The sequence below is a fragment of the Loxodonta africana genome, chromosome 14, assembly GCF_030014295.1.
Source record: "Loxodonta africana isolate mLoxAfr1 chromosome 14, mLoxAfr1.hap2, whole genome shotgun sequence".
Lineage (NCBI taxonomy): Eukaryota > Metazoa > Chordata > Mammalia > Proboscidea > Elephantidae > Loxodonta > Loxodonta africana.
Genome location: NC_087355.1, coordinates 89,215,787 through 89,228,611, shown reverse-complemented (window position 1 = coordinate 89,228,611; position 12,825 = coordinate 89,215,787). Strand labels below are relative to the sequence as shown.

The 12,825-nt window shown below is 60.6% G+C and overlaps 1 protein-coding gene across 1 annotated transcript in view; it reads left to right on the top strand.

Annotated features, from left to right (window-relative positions):
• Window positions 1–10,967, top strand: part of LOC100666729 (maestro heat-like repeat family member 5) — a 70,627-nt gene extending 59,660 nt beyond the window's left edge. The window contains exons 26-36 of the mRNA XM_064267675.1: window positions 323–507; window positions 2,816–2,956; window positions 3,424–3,538; window positions 4,274–4,407; window positions 6,810–6,824; window positions 6,960–7,131; window positions 7,751–7,906; window positions 9,597–9,719; window positions 9,865–9,967; window positions 10,212–10,286; window positions 10,864–10,967. Coding sequence (XP_064123745.1) covers window positions 323–507; window positions 2,816–2,956; window positions 3,424–3,538; window positions 4,274–4,407; window positions 6,810–6,824; window positions 6,960–7,131; window positions 7,751–7,906; window positions 9,597–9,719; window positions 9,865–9,967; window positions 10,212–10,286; window positions 10,864–10,967 — 1,323 coding nt within the window. The remainder of the gene's footprint in view (window positions 1–322; window positions 508–2,815; window positions 2,957–3,423; window positions 3,539–4,273; window positions 4,408–6,809; window positions 6,825–6,959; window positions 7,132–7,750; window positions 7,907–9,596; window positions 9,720–9,864; window positions 9,968–10,211; window positions 10,287–10,863) is intronic.
• The last annotated feature ends 1,858 nt before the right edge of the window (window positions 10,968–12,825 follow it).

The window sequence follows — 12,825 nt, the reverse complement described above, 5'->3', positions numbered from 1 at the left end:
GATCAGTGGGGGAGGGGGTCTAGATTGCTGGCAGAGGTGGGTGAGGGGCAGGCCTGGCAGAGAAACCAGTATGGTGGGGGGGGGGTCTAAATTGTTGGCAGAGGTGGGTGGGGGCCGGCCTGGCAGGAGGGCTATGTGGACACTGGCACTTGGTACTGAGAACGCCGGGGGCCCCTAGAGGCTTCTGAGCAGGGGGCAGGCAGCTCCGGGGCTGGTTCTATGCGGCAGTGGGTCAGCGTTCCTGGCCCCAGGAGCCCAGCTGGGGAGCCTCACCCCCACACCCACAGACCCCCCACGCCCACAGACCCCCCCACGCCCACAGGCCATGAACACGGTCCATGAGCTGCAGTTCACCCGCGAGTTCAAGGTAGCAGTGCAGGAAGCCTACCCCGAGCTCCTCCTGGCCCTGCTTGCCCAGGTGCACTACATCCTGGAGCTGGACCTGCCCAGGGAGCCACAGCCCCACTCCGAGATCCAGGAGGCGGCTGTGACCAGCCCCCAGAGGTGAGACGTGGCCAGCAGGGTGTCCCGGGCAAGGTGGGGGCAGGGGGCTGCTGGCTGCCAAGGGCAGACTGGTCCACATACCCTCCCAGCCAAGGCAGCAGTCAGCAGGGCAGGACACTCATGGCCACTGGCCTGAAGGGACTCCGCGGGATGCCACCTTGTACCCACCCAGTGTGCAACCTGTTACCTGAGTGTGGTCCTCGCAAGGGTTCTGTGAGATGGATATCATCTTGCCCGTTTTACAGATGGGGAAACTGAGGCTCAGAGGGTAACAGAGGCTCGCCCCAAGCCTCACTCAGTGTCCACACAGAGTTGAGCTAGAGCCCCGTAGAAACAGCAGGGTGACCCCCACTGACCTTGGGAGTTAGAGCCCCCACCCCCTTGGGCATCTCATGGGACCCACCCCAGCCAGTGTGGGAGCCACAATATGTGAGGGTACCCTGCATCTCCCCACGCCCCCAACCTGCTGCCCAATAAGCAAGTCTTTAAAAACTGCTGGGGCAGACTCTTTTCATTTGTTTGTATTATGATGGGCTTCACGCCGTTTGTCAGTCTTAACAGTGCTCCCCAGGCACATTAGGGAGAAAAAATGTCATTTCTTCTCATAACCTAAAAAAACCTTCTTATATTGCCTCTGAATTTCAATGCACACAAGGTTCCTTTTTTATTCACATCAGCCATGCAAAATGCATGAATCTTCCGTAATAAGCTAACAAAAAGTTCTCCGGAACGTGGGAGGGTGAGGGAGAACAGCCCTATCGGTCTGTTCCTCTCCCCTCCACGGGGCCAGGGCGCCCCTTGCCCTCACCACCCCCACACAGCAGCCCTGGGACCCTGTGCAAACCCAAGTCAGCACAGCAGGCTTGCGCTCACAGTCTTCCTCTGTGTTCCCCATTGGGCTCAGAGCAAAAACCCAAGTCCCAACAGTGGCCGGCGGTCCACAGGCCACTCCCCACCTGGTCCCCATTCCCTCCACACCTCTTTCCCTCCCACCCCTCCCACTCTGCTCCAGCTACAGACCACCTCACTGGCCTAAGAATCCACTAGTCCTGCTCCTGCCTCAGGGCCTTTGCATGGCCGGCCGTCTCCACTGCCTGGAACACTCTTCCCCAGGGAGCCTCACCACCTGCAGGTGTCTGTTCACATGCCACCCGGGTGGTCTCCCCAGCCACGCTCTCTAAAGTAGCGTGCCCACGTGGCCCTCCACCCTCTCCTGCTCTGGCGTCTCCGCGGCGCCATACTCTAGCCCTCCACCCGCTCCTGCTCTGGCGTCTCCGCGGCGCCATACTCTAGCCCTCCACCCGCTCCTGCTCTGGCGTCTCCGCGGCGCCATACTCTAACGTCTCTTATCTGTGCTGCCTACCAGGCTTATTGCCTGCTTCTCATAGAAGTGGTACTCCCGGAGAGCAGGGACATCTGTCTGTCTGTCTCACTCGGGGCTCCCCCAGGAGAGCAGGGGTGTCTATTTCACTTGGGGCTCCCCCAGGAGAGCAGGAGCATCTGTCTGTCTGTCTCACTCGGGGCTCCCCCAGGAGAGCAGGAGCATCTGTCTGACTCACTCAGGGCTCCCCCGGGACAGCAGGGATCTCTCTGTCTCGGCATCTAGCACACAGTAAACCAAAAAACCCAAACCAGTAGCCATGGAGTCAACTCTGATTCATGACAACCCCATGTGTGTCACAGTAGAACTGTGCTCCACAGGGTTTTCAGTGGCTGAGTTTTCAGAAGTAGATTGCCAGGCCTTTCTTCCGAGGCACCTGTTGGTGGACTTGAATCTCCAGATCTTTGGTTAACAGCCGAGTGCTTTCACCTTTTGCACTGCCCAGGGACTCCTCAGCATTCTTAGCCCCCACAGAAGTGTCACTGTCCCTGGGCCCTTTCCATCCCGTGCCTCAGAAGACCATGGTACCCTGATAGCCCCACAGCTCTCCCTCCAACCAGTGTCCTCTGCTGCAGCCCTGTAGCTCTGGTCCCAAACCCACCACCTCCTCTAAAGTGTCTCAGAGGCTTCTCACACTGGCTGCCTGCAAAACCAAAACACCTGCCTCCCCCTGCCCTCCAGGCTCCCCACAAGTGCCCCCAGAGAGCCGGGAGAGTCTGTGTTCACAGGGACATTTCTGTGCTAATCAAGGGCAGGAGCAGCCCAGCCCCAGGGTGGCCCCAGGGTGGTCCCAGGGCCACTAGGTGCTGCATCCAGAATGGGAGCCGGAGTGCACCTTTCAATCTGGGAGGCCGAGGCCTGTCCAGGGTAGGGGGGTGGCCCAGTGACCTGCCCATGGCCCCAGGCAGACCTGACCCCCCTGCCCGGCCATAGCACGTCCCTGGAGGCCCTGAAGAGCCTGCTGTCCACCACGGGGCACTGGCACGACTTCGCCCACCTAGAGCTGCAGGGTTCCTGGGAGCTCTTCACCACCCTCCCCACCTACCCACAGGGCGTGAGCCTCCTCGCCAGGTACAGGGGAGAGCAGGCGGCCACCTCTGTCCCAGCCCCATCTGGGTCCCCTCAGCTCTCCGTGGGGTGCCCCGGAGGCTGTGTGTATGGACACTAGAGACACGACCCAGGGCTGTCTGCCAGCCAGCTGTGGGACCCCAGGGCCTGCCTGAGAGCAAGACATGCAGATTCACATGTGTGCACACCCACACACCGGCTCCAAGCTTGTGGGTGCTGGTGGTGTCCCCCATGCCCCTGCCCCACCCCAGCCTCAGCCCCCTCTCGTCTCCCCCTCCCCAGCCCGAGCCTGGCTCAGGGGGAGCCACCAGGGGTGTGGCGGGAGTGCCGACCGGCTACTGTGTGGCCACAGAGGTGCTGCACACTCCCCCGGGCGGTGTCCATTTGGGCCCGCAGACACACAAACGGGCAGGGGTGGATCAGGACAGCGCCTACAGCCCCGCCCAGTCCCTGCCCTCGCTGCACCGCAGGGCCATGGTGCAGAACCACTGCCAGCAAATCAAGGCCGTGCTGGGCCAGCTACTGCCCAGCCTGCAGAGCAGGGAGGAACGTGAGAGGAAGGTGGCCATGCTCATCCTCACTGAGGTAAGGGGGCCCCAGAGACACCCTGAGACCCAACCCCTGGGCCCCAGCCTCCAGCCTTTCTCAGAGTCCCATCGGGATCCCCAACCTTGCCCCCAACTTGGGGAGGCCCACCCAGATGGAACCCTTACACCCCCTTTCCTGCTCCCAGCTCCCTGTGGGGCTCCTGGCTGGGCCCCCCACGTCTCTCTGCTGCCTTTCCCTCTCATCTCAGCCCTGCAGAGTCGAGGGGCCTGAATATAGTGGTGGGCAGATCTGGCCTCAAAACAGCAGCCACCACACCCTCCAGCTCGGGGTCCTCACCCCAGGACTGCAAAGCTGAAAAGGCACCAGCTAGAATCAAGCAATGGGGTGGGCCAGACTTCACAAACCCTGACCTCTGTGCAGAGATGGTGGGGAGGGGAGGTCATTCCCATAACTGGCACCAGCCGATGTCTGGGCCCCTCCATGGGGACTCTGTCCCCAGTAGCCCTTGAGTCAGACTGTCGACCTAAGTGGGTTTTGCTGTATGAACCCAGGCTGGGCCCTTGCCCTCTCTGGGCCTCAGTTTCCCCAGCTGTACACTGAAAGGTGGAACCAGCTTGGAGGCGGGCTTCAAATAATTGCTTAACCAAGATCCCCAGAGAGCACCAGCCAACCACCCTCTGAACCCCCACCCCAGGCCCTGAAGGCAGAGCCCTGCCCCCAGGCTCCCCAGGATGGAGTGCTCGGCTTGACCTACCTGTCTGGGCTCCCCAGTTCCTCTACAGCCCCGCCCTGCTAGAGGTGCTCCCCAAGCAGGCTGCCCTAGCTGTGCTGGCCCGAGGCCTGCGGGATACCAGCCCCAAGGTCCGCGTGTGGAGCTTGCAGGGCCTGGGGAACGTTCTCTTCCAGTCAGGGAAGGTAAGGAGGAAGGCACCTCTCTCCAGCTGTCCCTCCAACAGGGTCAGGAGGAGGGTACCTGCACTGGGCGGTCTCTGTGAGAATGGCGGAGAGCTGAGCCTGGGGAGGGGGCCTAGGTCCCTGCCCACCCCCAAGTGGCCCCAGAAGACAGGCCGGCCTTGAGCACCCAGCCAGGGAGGCCACCATCGTGTGGTGGACAGGCTGAGCCAGGTGGGTGTGGAGAAAGGGTCATTGCCACGACCCTAGAGACCAGAGCAGCACCGTCTGCCAGAACCAGGATTGGTCCAAATGAGCTCACCAAAACCCCTAGCCCCGAACGACTGTTTCTGCTCACTGGTTTTACAGCTTTTGGGCCATCTTTAACTTCACAGTCAAACACAAATCTCACTAATATGGAATGGTGCCTGTATTCATGGAAAAGAGCCAAATTAACCAGGACTTAACAGGAAAGAGGCATCTCAGCGTGGCCCAAATGGCTAAGTGCTTGGCTGCTAACCACAAGTCTAGAGGTTTGAGTCCACCCAGAGGAACCTTGGAAGACAGTCCTGGTGATCCGCTTCCGGAAAATCAGCCATTGCAAGTCCTGTGGAGCGCAGTTCCACTCCGACACACACGGGGTCGCCGTGAGTCAAAATCAACTCGACGGCAGCTAGTTGGTCTTTTGGTTTGGTTTTTTTCTGGCTAGTTGCTCTCAAATTTAGTCTTAGCCCTGCCTCTGAGCTCCAGCACGGGCTATCTGACAGTCTGCTTGGATTCGAGTCTGCATCCCAAACACAGCATGTCCCTATTGTCCCCCAGCCCGCTCCTCCTGCATCCTCCTCCATCTCAGCAGACTGGAGAGCCACCCATCCAGTCACTCTGGCCCCAAACTTCTGAGGTCAACCTTGGCTCCTCGCTTTCAATCAATTTGATGATCAACAAACACCGCAGTCCACCCATAACTCAGCCACTTCTCCCACCTCCTCTGCTGGCCCCTCCCCCCCCAAGCCACCAGCATCTCCCCTAGATCACTGCAGCCACACCCCCCTCCCCGCCCTGCCAGCTCCCGGCATCCATCCCGTCCCCTTTTCAGTTTATTTTCACCCTGAAGCAGAGGGCGTCTGAGTGGCCTGGGGAGAGCAGCACGTCCCCTGCTCAGAGCCCTGTACTGGTTCCCACTCCCTGGCTCAGAGTAAAAGCTGAAGTTCCTGTAGGCGCTGCCTGGCCCCCTCCTCCATGACCTCTCCCCCAGGCTCCTTGCTCACTCTGCTCAGCCAGACTGGCCTCCTCGCCTCACACCAGGCCGGGCGGGCCCTGCCTCAGGGCCTTTGGACTTGCTGTTCCCTCCACTGGGTTGCTCTTCCATATCTCCACCCACAAATTTGCTCGGGTGTCACCTTCTCAGTGAGACCCTCCTTAAAAAAAAAAAAAAACCCACTGCCATCCAGTCGATTCCGACTCATAGCGACCCTCCTTGATCCCACCTGAAATGAGACTGTTCCAACAGCCACGTCCATGCTGCTCCAGTCCTACCCTGCTTTCTCTTCCCTCGCGTCAGTCGCCCTGACACTGCCGTTGTGTATACCCCATTTCTTGACTTTCTGGTCCTTCCGTGAGAATTCCATTCTGCCTGCTGCACCCACCAGGGGAACCCCGGTCCTGGCACACTGCCTGCACTCACTAGGTGCTCAATAAGTGCTTACTGCTGTTGAATGATTCACTTGCCGAAAGTGAATTTAATGCCTTAGAACCAAACACAGCTTGGAGAGCAGACTTACTTGAAACTTGTTGAAAACTGTAACGGTCACTCCAGTTTGTACAAAAGTCTTTGAAAAGGAGCCTGGTGGCAGGAAGGAGCCTGGTGGCAGGAAACCTCCGCTTGTCCACACCCTGCTTCCCGGAAGTCCATCTAGAGAATTCAGGACGCAGACGAGCGGGGCAGATGTAATTGGCTGAAAATGAATTCAGGTGTTTAAAAAAGAAGAGTGTCAGAATGGACCGTAATGGTCATTGGCAGTGTAAGAGGTCTGAAGCCCCTGCGAAGTGCACGCAAAGCCCCATCAAGTGAAAGCAGTGACTTTAACACAGCACAGCTGGCCCATCTTTGTCTTGTCCAATCCCAGGCCCTGCCTGACCCACAGCGAGCACCCCCTCCCGCCACCGTGGGGAAAGGCAGGGATTGCAGTGAGGCCGCGCCAGGGTAGAGGGGTGGAAGAGATGGTCCCTAGGGCTTGGCGCGGGGCCACCTGGGACTCCTGGCTCAGAGAGGAGACCGCTTTGTCCGCTGCCACACAGCTCCTGATGGGCAGAGGGGGTGGGAGCCGGCTCTGTTTTTGCTCCCCGCTAGCTCCCCTAGTTGTCCAGGTGGGAAGCACGGTATCCCACGGTGGGCAGAACTCTGGGTCCCCTCCAGCCCTGGCGGTGGCAGGTTGGGCAGGGATGGGCGGATGTGACGCCCAGGGACGATGGGGTTCGTGGAAGGGGCAGCTGGAGGGGGGACCAACGTTTGTTCTGGGTCTCCCCGGTCCTGGCACCCTCACCCCCTCTCCCGTCCCCAGGTGAGCCTGCTCCGCGGACAGCTGCCGCCCTTCCTGGACGGCTTCTTCCAGGACAGCGAGCCGGTGGTGGTGCGCGTCATGGGCACCGTGTCAGACGTGCTGCGCCGCCTGGGTGCGCTCGGCGCGGGCGCCCAGAGCCTTGGCGTCGCCATCAACGCCCGTTCCTTCTTCGACGACGTGAGCGCGCCCGGGCGGGACAGGGGGCGGGGGGCACCCCCAACTCGTGCTTTCCTCTGCTCCCTCATGAAAGGCAGGGAGAACCCCGGCTGCCCTCAGACTGGAGACTGAGTCCCGGGGGCGGGGTCAGAGGAGGTCCGTGCATGCGCGCAGGTGGCGGCTGCGCAGGTGGCCTGGCACGGCCAGGTGGCCGCCAGGTGGCGCTGCGGCCCCTCCTCTGTACCCTCTGACCGGTTCCAACTCGTAAAGCGTTTCACAACGGCCGGTCTTAGGTTTCTCAGTTGTGACAGTCCGTCATGTTCAGAGGGCTTTGTTTCTCCACTGTGAAACTAGGGGGACAAATCCTTCCCCGACTTCATTCATGACGCCCGTGTTGTCAGCGGAGAACTGTGGGCTTGGGAAATGAAATGGTTCTATGTGCCCGAGGACGGCCTGGGACCTGCCCTGGGAGCCCTGTCTGAGGCGGGAGGCACGCCCTGCACTGGGATCCCAAAGCCTAGGTAGAGAGGTCCTGCTGAGGAAGCTGAGCCCCACCTCCAATGAGACAGGAGTCCCATGTTGGACAAGGGTTGGGACCCCCAGGTAGATCTGGCCATGCTCTGAGCCCCCTGTCTTGCAGGAGCGGGATGGGATCCGGGCGGCAGCCATGGCTCTGTTCGGGGACCTGGTGGCAGCAATGGAGGGCAAGGAGCTCGGCAGGCTGCGAGCCCAGGTGTACCAGAGCATGGTGCCCCTGCTGCTGCACCTGAAGGACCACTGCCCAGCCGTCGTCACGGTCAGTGCCACTGTAGGCAAGGCAGACTGAGGGCCTTTGCCCTGGCAGGGCTGGGGACCACAGGTGGTCAGGGGTGAGGACTGGGGGCCAAGGTGGCCAGGGACCAGGCAGGCAGGTGGCAGTTGAACTAAGAGCAAGGGGTGCTCCATGGGGCAGCAGGTGGGTGAGCAGTAGGCTTGGCTGACCCCAGTGGCTCCCTGACCATGGTCTGCCCGCCGCTCCTCACCATGCAAACATCCTCATGCACACACGTGCACACCACGTGCACACCTGCTCATGTACGTACATGCACACATGCTCATGCACACAGATGCACACGCACATACATGCTCATGCACACATATGCTCAGGCACACACACAGTCACACACACATACTCATGCACACACATGCATACCACGTGCACACATGCTCATGTACATACGTGCACACATGCTCATGCAAACACATGGTCGTGCACACACACATGCTCGTGCACACACACATGCTCATGCACACACACATGGTCGTGCACACACACATGGTCGTGCACACACACATGCTCAGGCACACACACACGGTCGTGCACACACACATGCTCAGGCACACACACACGGTCGTGCACACACACATGCTCAGGCACACACACATGGTCGTGCACACACACATGCTCAGGCACACACACATGGTCGTGCACACACACATGCTCATGCACCCACATGCTCATGCACACACACATGGTCGTGCACACACACATGCTCAGACACACACATGCTCATGCACACACACAAGGTCGTGCACACACACATGCTCATGCACACACATGGTCGTGCACACACATGCTCATGCACACACGTGCTCATGCACACACACATGGTCGTGCACACACACATGCTCATGCACACACATGCTCAGGCACACACACACGGTCGTGCACACACACATGCTCAGGCACACACATGCTCAGGCACACACACACGGTCGTGCACACACACATGCTCAGGCACACACATGCTCAGGCACACACACATGGTCGTGCACACACATGCTCAGGCACACACGTGCACACCACGTGCACACATGCTCATGTACATACGTGCACACGTGCTCATGCACGCACAGATGCTCATGCACACACAGGAGCTGTGCCGTTCGTGCAGGCAGGACTCGCTCAGCTCTGCTTATGACTAGTCGTCCCCAGCACCTGGCACGTGGCGGGTGCTCAGTCCTTGGGGAACTCGTTCACACTTGGTCCGGGCCCTGCTGTGAGCCAGCGCCCATGCCTGGTGCTGAGGAGATACAGGGATAGGACATGTCCCGCGCCCAGGCTCCAGCCAGCAGGGACACGACAGAAAGCAGCTGGTTCCAAAGGACACTGAGAGCTGCCCTCAGCCCACCTGGGGGATGGGGTGGACGAGGCAGCACAGCCAGGAAGGTCTGATAGTTTCCCGGGGGGACAGCTGAGCCCAAGCTGAGTGGAGTGGAGAGGGGAGGGCACTCCAGGCTGAAGGCAGCACCAGCACAGGCCCTGAAATGGGAATGGGGGGCAGACGTCCAGGTGACCAAAATGCCAGCCAGGAGGGCAGAGCCGCCCCAGTCTCCCTCAGTGCTGTGGCCCTTTGCTCTAGGGCCCTGGGGAGGGGCGGCAGGCCCCCTCAGCTCAGCTGAGCGGCACATGACCCAGCCCCCCCCCCACGCGGCTGTCCCCACAGCAGGCCAAGTTCACCTTCTACCGCTGCACGGTGCTACTGCACTGGCGGCTTCGGCACACCCTCTTCTGCACGCTGGCCTGGGAACAGGGCCTCAGCGCCCGCCACTTCCTCTGGACCTGCCTGGTGAGGCCCGGGTCGGGGGGCAAGCTGGGGTCCCCACTTGTTCCTCTTCCCCCATACACACAGCTGCTGCAGCAGCCCTGCACACAGGGGGCTGGGGCAGGGTCATCCCTTCTCCTTGAGCAACAGGCGTGCCCCCTCCGGCCAGATGACCCACAGCCAGGAGGAGTTCCATGTCCACTTGACACAGGCCCTCAGCTACCTGCACAGCTGCCACCACCACATCAAGACCTGGGCCGCGCTCTTCATAGGTGGGCAGAGGGTAGGGACGGCTCGGAGGCCCCCTGGGCTGCCCCCTCCACCTGAGCTGTCCTGATCCTCACCTACCCTGGCCCACCCGTCCTAACACCGTCCACATCACTGATGAGTGAAGAGGGTCTCAGGGCTGAGGAGGGGAAGGGGGTGGGTCTGAGCCCCCCATAGAAGATAGGGAGCCCCTCACTCCCCTGGAGTCCCCCACCCACCCAGGACTTTGTGCCTCTCTGTGTCGTGCAGGTTATACCATCTGCTATCACCCCCAGGCCGTGTCCCAGATGGTGACTGGCGTTGACACAAACCTACTCTTCTGTAGTAAGCAGCCCCCGCCCCCTGCCCCCACCCCAGCCCAGGCCCGGCCCTCCCACTCCGTCTCCCCTACTCTCAGAGCCATGCAGAGCCTCTCAGCCAAAACCCCAGTTCACAGACGATGACACTACGGCCCCAGAAGGGTGGGGGCTTCTTCAGGCCCCCTTTCCTCCTGCATCAGGACCCAGGCTTCCTGAGCAGAGCCCAGTACCACCCCTCCCCCCGCCACGTCTGGAGGGTGAGGGTGACCTTTCCCCTCCCCCAGCCTCACTTTTGACACCCGGGAAATGGAGTCACACCCACTCCACAGGCTGCCCAAGGCCTAAATAAAGGAAGGCTGTGGATGGGGCTTCACCGACTTTGACCGGGTGGGGGGTGGGGGGCCAGGTGCACAGCCAGTGGAAGGGAAGCACCCCAGGCCTGAGAGTCGGAGGGGACACGGTCTGGATGCCTCCCACCCCACTGGGCCTCAAGCTGTAAAGCGTGGCTGCTTGGGGGGAGTGTCCCAAGGTCCCCTCCGCAGGCTGCAGCTGCGGCAGACAGGCAGCTCAGGTCTCCGCTGACTTGCCCCTCTTTCCCGGAGCTTTCGAAGATCTCAAAAAAGACCCCGAACCAGGCATCCGCGAGTTCGCCACCAGGCAGCTCTCCCTCCTCCAGAAGGTGGCGGCGACCAGCCTGGAGCACTGACAGCAGCCTCCTCACTCCCCTCTCCCTGCGCCCTGCACAGCGCCAAAGCCATGTCCCGCCCCTCAGAGCTTGGTTGCACAGAATTTTTCCATAAGAAAGATCTAGATTCAACTAAGAGGCGTCCCACCTGTTGGCTCCCTGCCCACTACCCTCACAGCTGTCTCAGCTGTCACCAAGCCAAGCCCCTGGGGACACTGGACAGGATGGGGGACATGGCCCAGGTCTGCAGGGCAGTAGGGGGCTGGAAGATGTCAGGCCAGGACCCCAGAGACAAACCGTGAAGTCCACGTGGGGGCCTACGAATAGCAGCCCTCTTGCTCCCAGGGATCAGGTCTGCTCACCGTGGCCTGGGCCCAACCCTCGCCCCGTGTCGCAGGCCCTGGAAAGCCCTGAGCACCTCCCTCAGGGATGCATGGCTGAGTAAGGCCATCCACCAAGACACCCCGAGCTCTTCAGTCTGTCTCCAATAGGGAGCTCCGCAGTGGCTGAAGGTCTGACTTAGGACAGGACCCCCACATCTCCTCCCACCTCTGTTCTGTGGGGCCTCCTCAGGGCCAGGGTGGAGGAGGCAGCAGAGCCAGCCTGGCCCCAAGTCATGCTCCCCAGTGGAGCCTGCCCCAACCTGGCCTGAGGACCTTGGCTCTAAGCCTCAGCTCTTCCATCTGTAAAATGGGGTAGTAAGGTCTTCCTCCTGAGACCCCTCACAGGGCTAAGTTCAGAGAAGGACACTTCCTGGCACGGTTCTCTGGCTCCCAGAGACCCCACCCACAGGTTGTGACCTCCAGCCGGGCCCTTCCCTTTCTCAGCCTTGTTTTTCCCACTTGTGAAATGGGCAGATGGGCCCTGCCCTTGCCTAACAGTCCCACCCTGCTGGAGTTCTTCCTGGTGCCTCACCCCAAGCCAGACACTTGGTCTCCATTCCTTGTCCCTCCCAGGATCCTGGCCATACCAGCCGACTGCTCCCAACAGTGAGGCTCCAGCAAATCTTCCCCCCAACCCCCATCTCCTTCTCAACCCACCCTGACCCTCAGCCACTCCTCTGCCCAGGCAGGGCCTTTCTCCTGGAGCAACGTCCCCACCCTCACCCCAGATGGGATTTTCCACAGCACCCAGCCTACATGGCCATGCTATGGGAGCCCCTCCAGGCTGAGCTCCTGCCCCCTAGACTGTGAGCCTTTTGGGGCAGGGCATAGAGGGACCCCCAAATGCAATGATGGATTGAATACAGCAGATGTTGCCTCAGTGTATCTGATTTACTTGAGTTCAAGCCCGCGTTCAGGGCAGAGGAGAACACCACCACTATGGCAGGGCTGGTGGCCCCCTCCACCTGGGAGCCCATGCCCCAGGGACGGCCACCCAAGAGCTCTGTCCTGATTGCCCATCTCTCAGGGGCACCCTGGTGGGTATGGTAGCCGTGGGAACCAGAGCCATGTCCCAGGGCAGGGGTGCAGTCCTCCAAGGGTACCCTCTTGGCCACCTCCTGGCAGTGGGGGGCACCTCCCCTCCGGTTCATTTTCTCTTTAGGAAAGTCACCTTAGTAAAAGCTTGGGGCTGGTGAGCCAGCTCAGATTTTGGGGCCAACACTGACTGGACGTGATCCTCAGACCCTGGGAAGTCTGGAAAATGAGGGGAGTGGGGCTGGCTCATACCTCCCAGGGCTGCTGAGGGCCAAGCAAGCTCCTAGAGCCCAGCACACAGTAGGTGCTCATTCACACACTTCTGAGAACAGTGGTACACACTAAAAAAAACACAGTAGATGGTACTTATTCACACACCACTGGCAGCAGTGGTGCACACAGTAGGCAATCATTCACACACTGACAGGAACAGTGTTGTACACAGTAGGTGTTCATTCATA